The 17,063-nt window shown below is 46.6% G+C and overlaps 7 protein-coding genes across 7 annotated transcripts; 4 read left to right on the top strand and 3 right to left on the bottom strand.

The window, feature by feature from the left end:
• Window positions 1-159: 159 nt before the first annotated feature.
• On the bottom strand, window positions 160-1,721 carry EYB26_009178 (uncharacterized protein; the record flags this gene model as incomplete). Its single annotated transcript, XM_054268428.1, has 5 exons — window positions 160-313; window positions 380-477; window positions 539-1,282; window positions 1,335-1,551; window positions 1,618-1,721. 5 exons carry the CDS (start codon window positions 1,719-1,721, stop codon window positions 160-162), a joined length of 1,317 nt encoding a protein of 438 aa, XP_054124403.1.
• Window positions 1,722-2,104: 383 nt separating this feature from the next.
• EYB26_009177 (uncharacterized protein) lies at window positions 2,105-4,278 on the top strand (the record flags this gene model as incomplete). Its single annotated transcript, XM_054268427.1, has 3 exons — window positions 2,105-3,129; window positions 3,185-3,337; window positions 3,441-4,278. The coding sequence occupies 3 exons, from the start codon at window positions 2,105-2,107 to the stop codon at window positions 4,276-4,278; spliced, it is 2,016 nt and encodes a 671-aa protein (XP_054124402.1).
• A 260-nt stretch (window positions 4,279-4,538) lies between these two features.
• On the top strand, window positions 4,539-5,144 carry EYB26_009176 (uncharacterized protein; the record flags this gene model as incomplete). The annotated part of the gene is made up of 1 exon (XM_054268426.1): window positions 4,539-5,144. The coding sequence occupies one exon, from the start codon at window positions 4,539-4,541 to the stop codon at window positions 5,142-5,144; it is 606 nt and encodes a 201-aa protein (XP_054124401.1).
• A 488-nt stretch (window positions 5,145-5,632) lies between these two features.
• EYB26_009175 (uncharacterized protein) lies at window positions 5,633-7,402 on the top strand (the record flags this gene model as incomplete). The annotated part of the gene is made up of 3 exons (XM_054268425.1): window positions 5,633-5,681; window positions 5,808-6,744; window positions 6,799-7,402. The coding sequence occupies 3 exons, from the start codon at window positions 5,633-5,635 to the stop codon at window positions 7,400-7,402; spliced, it is 1,590 nt and encodes a 529-aa protein (XP_054124400.1).
• A 635-nt stretch (window positions 7,403-8,037) lies between these two features.
• On the bottom strand, window positions 8,038-12,517 carry EYB26_009174 (uncharacterized protein; the record flags this gene model as incomplete). Its single annotated transcript, XM_054268424.1, has 4 exons — window positions 8,038-8,160; window positions 8,257-11,248; window positions 11,304-12,204; window positions 12,256-12,517. 4 exons carry the CDS (start codon window positions 12,515-12,517, stop codon window positions 8,038-8,040), a joined length of 4,278 nt encoding a protein of 1,425 aa, XP_054124399.1.
• A 261-nt stretch (window positions 12,518-12,778) lies between these two features.
• Window positions 12,779-15,731, top strand: EYB26_009173 (uncharacterized protein; the record flags this gene model as incomplete). The annotated part of the gene is made up of 3 exons (XM_054268423.1): window positions 12,779-14,661; window positions 14,725-15,043; window positions 15,105-15,731. The coding sequence occupies 3 exons, from the start codon at window positions 12,779-12,781 to the stop codon at window positions 15,729-15,731; spliced, it is 2,829 nt and encodes a 942-aa protein (XP_054124398.1).
• A 51-nt stretch (window positions 15,732-15,782) lies between these two features.
• On the bottom strand, window positions 15,783-16,775 carry EYB26_009172 (uncharacterized protein; the record flags this gene model as incomplete). Its single annotated transcript, XM_054268422.1, has 2 exons — window positions 15,783-16,371; window positions 16,462-16,775. 2 exons carry the CDS (start codon window positions 16,773-16,775, stop codon window positions 15,783-15,785), a joined length of 903 nt encoding a protein of 300 aa, XP_054124397.1.
• Between the last annotated feature and the right edge of the window lie 288 nt (window positions 16,776-17,063).

Genomic DNA, 17,063 nt, shown 5'->3' with positions numbered 1-17,063 from the left:
TATCAAGTATTGTACATACATTTAGAAAGACGTATATAGTGCATATTTATAGAATGTATATTTTCCCTGATCAACTCCAGCTCCATCTAAGTCTGTAACATCTAAAACTACAATGAGAAGCACGAGAGAATGGCCAGTACTCATGAAGAGCTATAGACCTTAAACAATAGCAAACAATTCACGCTTCTGTGTCAATTTGGCTATCAACAGCACCGAAGCACCAAACAGTAGGCTAACGCCACTGTAAATCGACAACGATAGATAGCCATAGTCTTCGATCAAGGCACCCCCAATAGGCGTGCTTGCTAAGGCACTATAGGGACATCAGTATATGTGCAAATTCGGTACGCAAAAAAGTGAAAAGACATTATAAACTCACGATAAAGACGTTGATGCCATTATAAAGCCAACAACTGTGCCGATTGTAGTTGGACTTGCGATTTGCGCAGCGCAGGCTTGTTGTAAAGACAGAATACCCTGTGTGAATGTCAATCACTCATGAGACTTCTATCATGTATTCTCATACGCAGGGCCTTACACCAGAAGTGAATCCATAAGCAAGCGCAAATATGACTATACCAGCAACCGATGTAACAGTCGTCCAACACAACGCGATGATTCCAGAAAATGTGGTCATTGCAATACACAAGTTGAATCTTCCGTATTTGTCGGCCACCATTCCTGGGATAATACGTCCGAAAAGAGATGCGCCATTGATGATGGAGACGGTGTAGAAAGATAAGTTTGACGAGAACCCTTGCGTCAGAGCATATTCCGTGGTATAGAAAAATGGCATGAACATGCCGAAATAGATGAAGAAGAATCTGCAGGCAGTGAAGAGTGTCTGCTTCCTGGCTACTATTGACCAGTCCCATGTTTGCCTTGGTGTTTTCGTCCCGTTATCATTACCACCTTGTCGATTCTCTTTTGATGCAAATGCTGGTCGAGAAAACATGCACGAGAATATCAGAATCGGGATCATGATGAAGCCGGCAATCCGTAAAGTCCATCCGAACCCGATGCTGGGTTTCTGCAAAAGTGCGTGCACGACGACGGGCCAGATGACTCCTCCCAAGGATGAGCCGGCAATTGTGACTCCAAGAGCGAACGCAAGTTTCTTTTTGAAAGATTGGCCGACGAGAGCGATAGCTGGACATACTAAAAGAGTGTTGCCGACACCAAGAAGCACGCCTTGCGCGAGAATGAATTGCCAGTATTCCTTGCAGATAGAGATCATCATAATGGAAAACACAGTTGTAGTAGAGCCGAGCCAGAGCATGACCTACATTGATCATATCAGTGCCTTTTAGTTTCTCAGGAAGGATAAGACTCACTACGGCACCGAACATGTCGAGAATTCGGCCTGTCACCAACGAACCCGCAAAGAGAAAAAAATTATTGATTGCTCCTATCCATCCAATATCCGAGTTTGACTTGTTTGATAGTAGAGTCTCGGAATAATATGCTTGGAACACGCCAAATGCATTGATGAAGCCAACAGAACAAAACGCTGCTCCTGCGCAGCCGAGTAGGGTTAGCAAGGATTGAGTTCTGAAAAGAAGATTGAAATTAGCGACAGGTCATAACCATGAATTGTGTAGACTGGTATATTCATACGTCAGTTCTTTGCTTGAAGGCTCAGAAAGGCCATTTCCATCCTCAAGGGATGAGTCTGACGGAGGCAATGCGTCGGAGACGTCTTTGATTTTGTTGTCTTCCATATCTCTGCTAACGGGTGTGATGTTGACGAGGTGTGAATCGGGAATTTGTATAACGTTTAACAGAAGTCATACTGAGAAATAACTAGTTTTGTACTTCTTAACCGATGGCCCATCTTTTTTCACCCCATCAAGACGAGTGTCTCTTATAATAGGTACCAAATAGAACAAGGTCATATCAGAAGCGCAGGCAACGGACAGTCCGCGGAGCTTCCGTTTTGCTAAAGCTGAAATAGAATAGCGCCGGAGGCACCCAAGAGGAAGCCGTGTAGGTCCATCTCTCTCCGTGTTTCCTTTTTCCTTTTCGGTCATTGAGACGAAAGTATCTTCGAGTCTTGGTATGCTTACTTGGAGCTATTGCGCCCTGTAATAAACCCTAAGTCACCATGCCTGACAAGCGGAAAGCGGCCGATGTTGAGGAGTCTAATGATGACTCTCAGAAGCGGACGCCACGACAGAACCCAGTTTCATGCCAAAGCTGTCGTAAGAAGAAATTGAAATGTGACCGTCAACAGGCATACTCGAATTGTCGATCAAGAAGGATTCCTTGCCACTACGTTGTTGCTAATGTTGCTCATCAATATGCATATCCGCCGCCAACGCAGATACCAAGAGCCACGAACTCTCCATTATCACCAAGCAACAACACCGCCACAGCTTCGCAGCTGCCGGCCCATAGCATCGAAGGAATCCATCACTCTTCCCAGGAAGTTACCGAGCAGGAAAGAACGACCGACTGGCTAGAAAACATCATGATGGCTCCCCGTATCCCGGATGCGTTGCCAATGTCGATCAAGAACAAGCTCATCACGACCAAACATTCGGCAGTCTCGGTCACAGACTTGACCTCTTTCCTACCGCGAGAAACAGAAGCAATTGCTCAGTTCAGGTACTATGTCGATTATGTCGGCTACCTCTACCATACAATCATTCCAAGTCATGTCCAGTCCCAAATCCATGTAATTTATCAAAACGTACACAAAGCACCCTCCTCATCGTCAGCAGCGGTGAACTTGAACCACCTTGCCCTTCTCTTCAGTATTCTAGCTGCAGCTTCTTATTTCCAGAGTCTAGGTACAAATGCAGCATCAGCAAAACAGGTTGAAAATAGGTGTCACGAGTACATCACTCTTGTTGCAGCGGCGTTGACACGGAGCGATTATATAAACTACCCCACTGTTGAAGGGCTTCAAGCTTCTCTTCTGATAATTAAATTTCTTCCAAATGATGGACAAGATACCCCTGTTCGTGCATTGTTCCATATGGGTACATTGGTCAATCAATGCCGACAGATGGGACTCTTTCAGATCGATTCAGCACAGAACAAGGCTTTTCGAAAGGCGCACGGGTATGATCCAGTGGACGTGGAGTTGAAACGTAGATTAGCATGGCTAGTCTCCTCTTCCGACTGGTATGTCTCTTTTCTTACTGCTTCATATTGAAGACCCATGATCTAACTCTAGCAGGTTCCTAGCATATCTCGGAGGTCCTCAGGAAGGCAGCTACCTTGTCCATCCAGCCCACATGGCCCTAGACATGCCCGCAAACATATCAGATGAAGATCTGTGCACACTTGAAAATGGGGGCGGATCTTTACCAGACAACATTCCCACCACAATGTCATACTTCAATTTCCGCCTAAAACTATCCATTTATTGTCGAGATATAGTCGACTATACATACCTGTCGCGAGCGATTAGAGGCAGTCGATGTTCCTTATAGCAAGATCATGGAACTGGATCAGAAATTGCACCAATACAACAAAGAGCTTCCAGAGTTCTTCCGTTTGGATAGCAACAGTCGCCGCAAATATGCTCAAGTTTATGCGAGTTCCCCTCAAATCGCATGGCAACGGTTACTGATCCAGCAAGGGTCCCATTCTCGTTTATGTCGCTTGCACCGTACCTATTTCATTCGTGGAGCCCGCAACCCTGCCTATTCTTACTCGCACATGATGTGTCTACAAGCTGCACGGCGCGTTATTGAAATTAAGCGGATGATGGATAAAGAATTTCCTGATACGCCGAGCGTGACAACAGCCTGGTCTGTCATGCATCATGTCTTCATGGCAGCAGTGATATTATTGTTGGATACATGCTTCAATTGGGATGATATCTTAGCAGATCGGCGTAAAGAGGAAATTCTGGAAGCTTGTCGGATGCTGGATAGAGCTCGGAGAAGCTCGAGACTTGTGCGTGAGGGTATCAACGCTATGATGGATGTCTTGCAGAGTCGCTGGAGGTCCGTTGCGAGTGATCAATTGCCATCCTCACAACAAGAAGAGCATTCCGCGCTGCGGCAAGATGAAACGGATCTTCATCGAACTCAAGCCGCCGAGCATACTGGTCCGCAAAGAAGAACAGAGGGCGTTCTTGTATCAACAGACTTACACTCATCTGCGGAAAATAATGTATCTTTTGCTATTGACGCCACCGAGGATGCATGTGACTTGGAGAACATGTGGTCTGAGTTTCTGGATAGCGGTGCCATGCTGGCGGGTAGCCCTAATGAATGGATGGGGTTATTATCCGATCTGAACGAGACAGCATCCGTTCTATAACGCATCAAACCCCTACATGACACAAACAGTGGTTGAGACTTTGTTGCCGCCAATGATTATGTCAAGCGTTGTAATTATGCTTCACCAGGGCTGACCCTAATGCGCCGCAACCTAAGGTTTAGGCTATGATATCATTCCAGAGGCAAAAACATTCATCTTCTAGTGCACATTCTAACTTGACTGCAAATACCGAACCGAATCATCGAGTCCTTTGGGTAAACATAGAAACAAATGCATCCCACAGAAAACCTCCTTCCAAGATGAGCACTAATACGGTTGATCAACGCCGCAAAGGTTTCCCCCGAGTACACCGATACATTACCACCCACAATCATGACGGCGAAGCCATCTTTCTCTCAGGTAGCCAAGTGCCTGAATGCGCACCTTTCCGCTCAGCGGGCGAAGACGGTGAACTCGCTCTGTTGTACGCAACGGATACGTTTCCCGTTCAATGTCAGAACGAAGTTGATGTTGCCGTGTATGATTCCTATCTACACATGCCGCCGGGTCTTACACCAAATCCAGGGACGATGCTTCGCGTCATTGATATGCAGCCATTAAAAGAAACACCCATGCATAGAACCGTGACTATAGACTTCGGAATTGTACTGGAGGGGGAGGTGGATCTCGTGTTGGATAGTGGTCAGAAAAGGACACTTCGACAAGGAGACGTTTCTATACAAAGGGGTACAGCACATTCGTTTCGGAATAGGAGTGATTCAAGATGGTGTCGGCTGTTGTTTGTGTTTCTGCCAATGCAGGAGTTGGTGATTGCTGGGAAGAAAATGGAGGAAGAGTGGTATGAGGAGAGGTATGAGACTAGGGAGCCACAGGAAAGGGTTGAACAGGAGGGTTGTCATGATTAATATGATATTGACACTCGTCCGTCCTATCTGTATAGCTTCAATGAAAGGAAGGCACTACGGCAAAGCACAACAGGCTGCTTCGAGGTCTAATCCCCAGCCTCCTGTGTAACCAGATGCATACTTATCCCTTCGTCTGCCGCCGCTTGACTCAAATCTCATTCCAACTTTGGCATACAGCAATGGCACGCCCTTTGGATGACAAGGATCAAGCTGTGGTCAAATCAAAGTAGAAGAAGCGCTGAAGAATATATTAAGCTTTCTGCACTAGTACGGAGTCGGTTAGAGCATATATCATATTTCGGCAATTTCCGACTTTCCGAGGACTTTCCGAGTCTTATCTAAGCTGATTGTCTCTTTACTTAACTAGTTAACGTTGGTGGGTCGCATCGCAGTTTTGCACGATTGTCTTGACTGTAGGTACTGTTTGCTATCCATGAAGACTATCATAAAACTATTTTGATATATATACACGCCATATATAAACGCCAATGGATCGGGAGCAATTCCGCGCCGCGGCTCATGCCGCCATTGATGACAGTGAGTAACTTATCACCCCGCGGAGAAGGGATACCCTCCAATGCATACAATTGGCTCTTTGTTACAGTGCAGATTGTTTCAAGTGGTTCATGACTCGCGATTAACTAAGTTGTGTGTCACATATAGTTATAAATCATTTCGATTCCCTCCCTGGGCGCCGCGTCCTTCCTACCATTGAGCCCGGCTACCTTCGTCCCCAAATCCCCGAAAATCCACCGGTTGAACCGCAAGAATGGTCCGAAATACAAGCAGATATCGAATCCAAGATTCAGCCGGGTCTAACGCACTGGCAATCGCCGAACTTCATGGCATTTTTCCCGGCTGCGGTCACGTATCCCAGCATACTGGGTGAAATGTATTCGGCGGCTTTCAATGCACCGGCTTTCAATTGGATCTGTTCCCCGGCCTGCACAGAGCTTGAAACAATTATTATGGATTGGGTCGCAAAGGCATTGGGATTACCGGGGTGCTTCTTGAGCACATCTGAGAACCGTGGTGGGGGTATTATTCAGGGTACTGCCAGCGAGTCTGCGGCAACCATGTTGATAGCCGCCCGGGAGCGGCGCGCGCGCGAACTCACCCTCGCTGAGGGCGTGAAGGATGATGGCTCACGCGAATACGAGGATAGATTATGTGCGCATCGCGCCAGACTAGTTGCTCTAAGTAGCGATCAGGCTCATAGCAGTATTGCAAAGGCTGCATTGGTTGCCGGTACGAGGTTTCGCTCCGTGCCCGCTAAGTTGGAGGATAACATGGAAATGACTGGAGACTCGCTGCGTGCTGTTCTAACAAAAGTTGAAGAGGAGGAAGGACTGGTGCCTTTCTTTATTACTTTTACTCTGGGCACAACTAATTCGTGCGCTGTGGATCGCTTTGCGGAGCTTAAGGCTGTTTTGAATGAGAAGGAGTCTTGGAGACGGATATGGGTGCACATTGATGCTGCGTATGCAGGTGCTGCTTTGGTGGTTGATGAGTATCAGCATATTGCGCAAAATTTCGCTGAGGGAGTGGACAGTTTTAATATGAATATGCACAAGTGGCTGTTGGTGAACTTTGATGCCAGGTATTATCTTCTATTATTTCATTACTATGCTTGGATACTGACTACGGAAAACAGCTGTCTATTTGTCCGAAATCGCACTGATCTCACCAATGCCCTTGACATCACTCCTACATACCTCCGCAACCCTTACTCTGAAACAGGCACAGTAATTGACTACCGCAACTGGCAAATCTCACTCGGCCGACGCTTCCGAAGTCTAAAGATTTGGTTCGTCATGCGCAGTTATGGCCTGAATGGCATGAAAGCACATATCCACAAGGGTCTTGCACTTGGCGGCCTATTCACCGAAAAAGTCAAAAGTCGGCCAGATCTGTTTGAAATCGTCACAAAGCCCGATTTCGCGTTGACAGTGCTCCGTGTACGCAGCAGTGCTGCCTCTTCCATTGCACCCAACGGCACCAACGGCACTAAGGGTACCAATGGCACAAACGGCGTTGCCAAGCATCATGTCGCTCAAGTGGACGAAAAAGCGGATGAGATTACAAAGAAAGTATACGAATTGATCAATTCTCGTGGTGAGATATATTTGACTTCGAGTGTGATTGCGGGTATATATGTGATCAGAGTTGTGGGCGTAAGTATGCAAGCTGATGAAGCACATACTTTGCGCGCATTTGAAATTTTGGTGAATACGACAGAGGAAGTTTTGCGTGGTTGAGTATTCATGCTTACTGCATAGTCTAAGCCATATATGTATGTACTGTACATAGATCTAGATACTAGAGTATAAAATCTCTTCGCCGCTCAGTATATAATCGACAAATATATGGACAAGTTTCCATTAGTAGATTTAGGTCCAGCAAACTCTTGAGACGCTGATTTACCTAGTGGTACTGGGCTATCATAAAACACTCCATTCAACTTCAATATTTACATGATCCACAGGAATGCTCTAGAACCAATATGACTTAGCATACTGCTTCGCCCCGTCCCCAATATGTAGGATGCACGATAGTTCGTTTAACTCTGCAAAGAATCCATCTCCTGAACACTATCAGTCATAAACAAAGGCGTCAGATCTCCATCCTCGCTAAAGAGCAACTGCGGCCTTTCTCTCCTCGAGCAATTCGTCGCCACACCATCGACGAACGTGACATACACCAATGTATCGTTGTTATAAGTCGACTCATTTCCCATCCCAGTTGCGCGCGTATGCATGACGGCCAACCTGGGGACCAGAGCCGAATCCGCCACCGGATTCGAGTGAGTGCACGAGTATGTGGAAGTTTCCTCGTCTGTGAAATTATGCACGTCGCCCCCGCATTATGTTCCCGATGGGGATGTCCAATTCTTTCATGTTTCCCGTAGATTTGCCGTCGATAACTCTGCTGATAAAGGCTTCAACAACTCAAACGAACATACAAGATCGTTCGATACAGACATTATTGCACCCCAGTTGTCGAATTCTCCGCAATACTAAAGGAGGACTGTTAGTTATTAAAAATTCTTGATGTCGATGTCATCCATACTCTCTAGGAGGTGTGTATGTACTGACAAGATCCGGGGACTTACATCAGGCGCAGTAAATATAGTAACAAGCAGGCGATCCTCATAAAACTCATAACCATCCTCAACAACCATATGAGCCCGACATATCAAATCAAAGTCGAATTTGGTCAAAAACTCTCGGATCACGTTTTTGCCAAATACGTAGCTTACGCCACGTTCATTCGATTCCCAGTCCTCGTCAATAAGTGCCGGGTCACTCCAAAGAAGATCAGTGAGAAGGCCATAGTCAGGTACATCCGTCGGACGTGCAATTCCGCGAATATCATTCATGTGTGACAGAGAGGGCGATAAGCCGCCATGAACACAAAATATTTTGTCGGCGACGACAGCTGCCACTGGAAGGCAATTGAAAACATCGACGAAGGTCTTCCATATTTTTACATTGCATCGGCGTTTGCACTCGTCAAAGAACCCACCGAGACGGGTGATGTTGGCGCATTCATGGTTCCCTCGCAATAGGAAGAAGTTATCGGGGTATTTCAGTTTGTAGCATAGCAGGAGAAGAATAGTCTCCAGTCCCGACTTGCCACGATCCACGTAGTCGCCTAAAAATAGATAATTCTCATTCGGTGGGTAGCCGCTTAGTTCAAACATTCTCAGGAGGTCAGTGTACTGGCCATGTATATCTCCGACAATCTTGACCGGCGCCTTTAGTTCCAGTAACACAGGCTGCGATAGGAGCAGTTCCCGAGACACCGCACATAGTGTTCTTATTTCCTCGTTGCGGATGCACAGTGTTCTTGAAGCAGCTCTGGGTGAAGCTATGAGACGCTGAATCATATCATCCAAAACACTGTCATCTAAATTCGGCAATTCGGGTTTCTGCCTTGAATTCTCGACATTGACAAGTATAGAACTACTTGCCAAATCCTGTCGAGGCACGGCATCAGGAATCTTGGTGGTTACAGGAGTCTCGGAGATGTTATCAACTTCTCTTCTCTCCAAAACCGGTGTATTGTCTTTGTTGTCTTTGTAATTGTGTATTTGGTTTCTTGAAGAGGTAATCTCACTTGAGCGTGTTCCTGGACTAGATGCGTCTCTTCGACGTTCTGGATCTATCGCTGTGACACTCGAATTGTGCATCCCTGAGGAGGGCTCACTTTTGCCCTCTTCAGACGTGATTCGATACGGGCTCCTCTCCGTAACAGGGTATGGTTCTGCAATCGCATCTTGTTCTCTGAATCCAGATGATATATAGTCTTCTTTGTCTATGTTGTCGTGTCTCTGATCTCCCGATAGCCATATCAGAGGTGGCAAATCATCAGTAGAGAGAAAAGGAGATGTACGAATTCGATGTCTCTCCTGTACCACCGACCCTGTCCCTGTGACACCTAAAACTTGAGCCTCCGGTGATATGTCAGTGGAGACTTCAATAATCTTATGTTTGCCCTTGTCAGAAATGTTTGCATTCTGGTCTGTCCCTGGAGGTTTCATCGAATCAGGACTCAACTGTGCTTTGGGATTTTGATACGATTCCGTGGAAAACCGGCGTTCATCCGACACGCACACTATATGTTCGGCCACATCTGTTCTGTCGTTTGTCGTGCTTCTCACATGCTCGTTCGATATTATGCCATGATTGCTCTTGAAGACATCCAATGTTGGTTCATTATGGATGTCTTTGGCCTTTTCACCTATTACTTCGACTGACAATAGACCACTTTCATCATCTGATTCGATCTGACCATGTACACGACGACGATACGCTGTAGCATCAAGGCTGTCGTCTTCCTGCCGTAAACGACGTTGTCGCTCAGTGACCCGTGCTCTGTCCAAGTACAGTGGTGAGGGTGAACAGTCTGCACAGAAGTGTTCGTGTGGTACGTTCTGATCATGGTAATAACACTCGGTGTGTTGATATGTTTCACAACTTTCACAGAAGATGATGTCCCCATCATGATCATCAAAGGCACAAATGCACTTGATTTCAAGGGGGTTTTCAACTTCCAGCTTCTCAACTTCATTCCATCGACCCTGATTCCGGTAGGTTGATGCTAGGTTCGCCATGCTGGTCAGAGTGGAGGGGTGCTCAGCTCCCAGCACTGTCTTCCTTGTCTCCATTACTTGCACCTCCAGCTTTTCAGCTTCATTCCATCGACCCTGATTCCGGTAGGTTGATGCTAGGTTCTCCATGCTGGTCAGAGTGGAGGGATTCTCAGCTTCCAGCACTGTCTTCCATGCCTCTATTAATTGCACCTCCAGAGGCAAGGAATTCGGGATGCTGTCACTTAGCTCCGGGGAGTGGCTAGAAGTCATGACTGGATCTGCTGTGAGGGCTTTGGACTCGGTTGAACCTGCTTCAGACAGGTTTTGGTGTACCTTCTTGGTGGCTATATGTTGAAGCACGATGTCATCATTCACATTCGCCATTTCATCGATAGCCTCCGTAACGAAACCCCATTCCAGGCTTCCCCTCCTTGGCATGTATTGAGAAGCCAAGCTTGGTGCAACAACGCTTTCGTCATCTGGATCAAGAACTACTATTGGTCCATTATCCACAAAATTGGTCTTTACTTCTCTATCGGGATCATTCTCGATGGTGCTTCTCTTGTGAGCTTTCGAAATTCGCGAACTCGTACTTTCGGCATCAGAACTTTCTGAGCACTCGTCTTCATAAGGTGGCAAAGATTTCAGTGCAAGGAACCTCAGATGGCCCACAATATGTTCCTCGATTTTGGTACTGCTTGACGTATCATCAAACCCACAAAATGGACAGGACTTGAACAGTGGTCCAATCGTTCGTCCATTTCTGTCGGCAAGAATACGTAGCTGGGCGTCACTGAATGTATTTTTATGATCTTCTTTCAAGTGACTAATGTACTCGTCTCTCGAGTCATAGACAATGGTTCCATGTGACTTGGAGTTACAAGGCCAACGTAATGCATGGTCTTGCATATGTCTCAGCCATTCTTCACTACGACCAAACAATCTGTCTTGGTCATTACATTGCTCAAATAGACAAATATAAGCATCAAGGTCGTTTCGGACGTGTGATCTGTCCAGAATGATGAGTATAACAGAAGGAATCGCAATATAGAAGCGCAACTTACCTCCATTTAGTATCATCACTTATATTCACTGCTGAAATTGCATAAAAACAAAACGGACATGTCACCTCGCCTACAGCACGAAGACATTGCTCCCAGCATTCATTCAGCTCTCTCGATAATTTGTATTGCTCCAATGCCAGGTAACCAAGTTTACCGATGCTGGCGGACTTAGCCTCCGCGGAAGTGGAGGCAATTTTGGTTTTATGTTGCTCCTCTAGGGTTCTTTTCATTTTTTTATATTTGCGTCTGACACGGCCCAGAGGCGGAACCGGAAATGGAAGATCCTCGTGATTATCCAAAGAAACTGTCTTCGTCCCAGAAATGACCGAAGGGGCAGAAGCTGTTCTAAACTTGTCTGCTGCTAGAGTCGTTGCACTCAGCCCAGCTTGAGATTTGTGGTTTGCTCCAGTGCCATCTTCTTTGAGGCTATCGTTATCTTCTTTATCTTCTGCCTCTGGTAAATTTTGTGTGGCAGGAGTCTGCTGCAGCTGTATTTGCGGTGCCTGCACCTTTGGCTGAGGTTTTGTCTCTTTAACTCTGAGAGCAAGCTTTCCAAATCGAGATCGCTTGTAAAGAACTCGTTTCCGTCGCGTTACCATCGCGCGGACAAGTCGCTGCAGGACTCTCTCGTCGATGCTGGGGAATTTGTCGCGGACGTAGTTGGCAAAAATAATCTCTAGCAATGATTCCACATCGTTTCCTTCGTCATCCAGAATCTTGAAAGTATTGGCAGCTTTGGCGTTTTGCGTCTCACTGCTGGCTTTGCGAATAGTGTTTGATAATCGGTGAAGAAGCGTAATTTGGTTCGCGAGCCCTCGGATGTGCTTATCAAGTTTCTCTTGATCGAGTTCTTGGGCATTGTCCCCTTCAGGCTCCACGAGCGACGTGAGATAAGAAGCACCTATACTCATTTAATAGGCCGAATTTGTAGTATCGTTGGCGCAATCCTTACACTCTTGTATTCGATCGTCCAACACCTCTAACAGTCCTGTAATGACCTCATGAACTTCTTGCGCCTCTCTCAGACGATGATCTAATGAGGCTCTCCCTGAGGCAAAGACCCCGATATTAGCCGTCCACAATGAGAATCTGGCGAACTGGTCTTCGACCCGCGACATCTCCCGCGGGGAGATGACCGCCGACTTTTCCAGACATTGCTGGAATGCATTGAAACAGGGTCCAGCTCTGTCTGCGATAGTTGGATCTGTATTCATCTGAGCTTACAACTCATATATAGATGCAGGTACGTAGTCATTAGAATGAAAGAGATTGATAAGGCGAATGCGGGCAAGTAAAACTTGGGATGAAGAGGGAAGCGCGGCCCGTGCCGTTCAATGAGGCTGATACCTACCCTACCTACCTAGCGTAAACCCCGCTCAATCATCACACAGAGCTCTACCTACCGAGTAATATCTTCCTCCCTCATCAGTAACAACACACGCGACGGATGGGGATGCGTTGTATTGATCACTGCTATGGCCGTGGCCTCTGACTCATCTGGCAGTTTAACTGACTCCAGTCTCCTCCTAAACACAGCAAAAACGCTTCATGAGGTTGCGAAACTCCTCAGAAGCGATGGAGTCTCCCGAGAGTCAAAGAAATTCTACACCAATTTCATGGCGCATTGTGTTTTGATTCGACATCATGTTAATCGAGTCAAATCCTCGATTCCAGAAGACTACCGGCTTCTCGTAGGTATCCTGAATCGATTCGAAGCGATTGTTACATCCTCTATTCTTGATACGCGACCTTTGTCCCCTGCAAATATTTATCCTCGATTGCGAGCGTTGAACCAAGCATGGAATAAGGTGCGATACGATAGCGATGATAACAAAAGGCTATTTATACAAAAATCTGTCGACTTTGTATGCGACACAGATCAGCCTGATAAGCTGAATGAATTCTTGGAGGGTTGGGAGGATGAGATTACAGAACAATATCCAGATGATCCTTCCCTATGGGCTGATGACCATGTACCGCAAAGGAAGAGCAGAGGGCAACCCTCCTACGCTGTTTGGAATGCCTCCCAATCCTTATTTCGAGCTCTGTTGGAATCAAAGGAATGTGAATGTGATCCGATGCATGAAGTCGGCGTGAGGCTTTTCCTGAGCACGTTCCGGAAACTACCTAGCAATGAGAGGGATCCTGCTGATTCTGACTACGACTTTGAAATTTTTCTTTCCGTACAAAAAGAATGGCACGAGGCAAATGTCCATGTTGCAAAAACCGGTACAGCGATTAGGTTCACCAAGGAGGACCCTAGCAAGAAGAAGCTTCCTGCAATGAAAGTGAAAAATTTATGCGAACCTATCAAGAAGAGAAAACAATTTGATCGTATCAAATTGAGAGTCGATGATGATGGGATATTATGGAAGTTGCGTTCTGAAAAATGCTGTTTTGCTATTGATGAAAGCAAACCGCCCGTATCGCTACAGCAGTTTATCCAGGATCAATACCGATCTCTCACGGACAAGACCAAGCGTATTCTTGCAGTTGTGCTAGGATATACCGTTCTGTACCTTCATGAGACTCCCTGGCTGCCGTCGACTTGGGGGCCATCGAGCATATTATTCTTTCACACGACATCATCGTCTATTCCATTGAAACCATTCATTCAAACCAAGCTTGCCCACGATCATACCAAAACCTCAGAAGCCGAAGACATAGACCCGGACGATTTTGATCCAGATGATTTGGATCCAGACGACATCATGATGCACCAGTGCCCTCATCTAGTCACTTTAGGGATCGTGTTGATGGAATTGTATTTAGCAACAACATTCGAAGAGCTCGCAGAAAAATACAACATCCCTCTGAACGAGCGCACAAGGTCTATTGATGCCGAGCTGGTGTTTTCAAAATGCAAGAGCGAGATACCAGAAAACTCACAATTTCACTGCGCAGTTGAGAAGTGTCTAGACCCAAAAGTCTGGGAAGATGAGAATGGGGCGAGATTGGATGATCAGACGTTGAAAATTACGATATATCAAGAGGTCATACGACCATTGGAAGATGAGCTGAATCATGCGTTCAGTTATATCCCCATCGAAGATCTAGACCGTATTGCACAGAGTCTAGATCTTGGAAGCTGGGGTCAAATTGCCCAGCAAGTCAATGCCCGGCCAGTAGTTGCTGCACCCAAATCGCCGAACGAGTCGATTTACAGCGTAAAACAACAGCAACAATTATTTCTTCCAGGGCAGTGGCACGTAGGCACACCACTAGTTGTGCCGATATTTCAGCAGTCAGTCCCTAACCAGATTACCCTATATCACGAAGAGAAGTCGGGTCAATTAGATTACAAGAGAATGCGATTTTTTGATGATGAGACTGTTTCCGAGGAGCATTCAGCCGAAGCGTGAGTACAACCAACACCAGTTCTCTGTTTTCAAGATCCACTTGCTTACCACCAAACTCATAGACGCACCAACTACAGCAACTGGCGCCATCGCTTCAAAGAAGTGTATGAACAATATACAATCGAACCACCGGAAATCCCAGTCAAAATCGCCATCCTCGATACGGGTATTGATCAAACACATCCAGACATTGATGCCTGCACTGAGCAAATCAAGGGACAGTATAACTGGACCAATGAGAAATTCCCCAAACATGTCGATGATCACAACGGACACGGTACTTTTACCGCGGGGTTATTGTTGGAGTATCTGCCCGATGCAGAGTTGTATATAGCCAAGATATCGGATGGGAATCCATGCAGTCCTGAAAATATTGCAAAGGTATGTTTCCATTTTTGCACCAGTAAAAAAAAAGAAAACGATATGCTAACATGATCAAAAGGCAATTGACTACGCCATCGACGAATGGAACGTCGACATAATATCCATGTCCTTCGGCTTCCCAACCCGCGAAATCAAGGACTACGACAAACTCGAGGGCGCCATTCACAAAGCATATTCCAACCATACCCTTCTATTTGCCGCAGCTTCAAACAGCGGCGCAAACCTCGACCGGGCCTATCCAGCCCGCGACGAGAATGTCATTTGTATCCATTCTACTGACGCAAACGGGAATCGATCCAAATTCAGTCCGACGGCGTTGGCTGATGCACTCAACCTGGCCACAGTCGGAGAAGCAGTCGAATCTTCATGGCCCCTGAGACTGTGCGAGGGTAATAACTCACTCGGCACAAAATATAAATCGGGTACATCATTCGCGACACCGATAGCAGTCTCCATCGCAGCTTTTCTGCTGCAGTACGTCAGGACATATGTCCCCGACTACGCTCACATGCTGAAACGGCAATCGCGCATGAAAGCAGTCCTGAACAAAATCTCTGGGAAGACGCAAGAATCAAGATCGAGGGATGATTATCATTATGTGGCAATCAGTCGGTATTCGGATAACTTGTTTGGAAAGGAGCGGGAGTTTATAAATTATACCCTTCGTGATTTATTGAGTCAGTAGATATATATACCGTCTATACAAATGAACATAACGACAGCTTTCATAGTGTATTTAGTCTTCGTTCTCATGAACCCGAGGCACAGCCACAAAAACATCCTCATCCCCTTCACTAACACGCACACCCTCCCAATCCGGATTTTCACCCTCAATCTCAAACTCATCCTCCTCTTCAACGAACAATGCATGATTCTTCTCAACCTCCTTAGCATTATCATATCCCAGAACCGCCCCCTTGACATAATCCGTCTCCTTAACCCCCCTCTTCGAAACCATAAACCTCTTGACCCTAAACGCAAGCACAAAATCTCCTCCATTCCCCCACTTCACCCCTTTCTTCTCCGTTTGATGAACTTCCACACTCGGCCCGCCCCCCAACGGCACCGCACCAGCAGACCAAACCGTCCCATCAACATTCACCGACACATCCCCCCCACCTCCGCGCGCGGTTTTCGTTTCGGCGGATTTATCGCCGCTGACGATCTTGATGCCTGTAATCAAGTAGAGCGGTTTCTTGAAGCGGGAACGCTCAAACCAGCGCTGTACTTGCGCGGAAGCATCGACGCAGTGGGTTTGGATGTAGGAGGCAGAAGGATGGAATTGGGTGGTTGTTATTGTGTCGAAATGGAGGGTTTCGTCGTCACTATACATATACCAGACACACACACACCCCCCCCTTTTAGTACTGGTATTTTCCATTGAAGGGGTAGACTGGGTGAGAGGAAAAATATACTTCAGATCCCAATCAACGCCCAAATCAACACCGACACCCAACACAGATAAAAACTGCGTTAGAATCGCAAAGCGTCCCTGGCGAAGCTTTTCGGTTGAGAGTTCTACGTCTTTCTTGTATGTTGAATACGGCGCTGGGCTATCCCCTCCATTGTCGGCGGTTGCAGAGGAGGTAGGTAATTGTGCGGTGTACAGAGTTGATTCTGCGGGTCTCTTCAGATTTGAGAAGACGGTTCCCAGCTTTAAAGGGCCGAGGGGAGGGGGAGGGTAGTCCCAGGTGGGCGCGTAGAAGTAGAAGGTTGTTTTATTCGCCATTTCTCCTTTTTCTTTTTGATATATATATATATACCTCTTGGAACATGTAGGTTTGCTGGTTTTGGTGAGTGAGGAGTAGGCTGATATAGATATGTACGAAAGGGTTCCCCGCACCACGATGTCATGCAGTGCGGCTGAGAAGCAGAGTTGTCGCGTCGCCACAGCGGGATTGGTCAGGGGCTACGTAGTTTAGTTTTCAGGTGCATAGCTTTGAAGATGCAACTGTTTGCACGAGCACCTTGGAGCCAGACACGTCCTGGTTACAAATGTTGTGAAATTTCCTAAACA

The sequence above is a fragment of the Talaromyces marneffei genome, chromosome 7 (assembly GCF_009556855.1).
Source record: "Talaromyces marneffei chromosome 7, complete sequence".
NCBI lineage: Eukaryota > Fungi > Ascomycota > Eurotiomycetes > Eurotiales > Trichocomaceae > Talaromyces > Talaromyces marneffei.
Note: the sequence above shows the minus strand (reverse complement) of the source record. Positions and strands in the feature narration are given on the sequence as shown.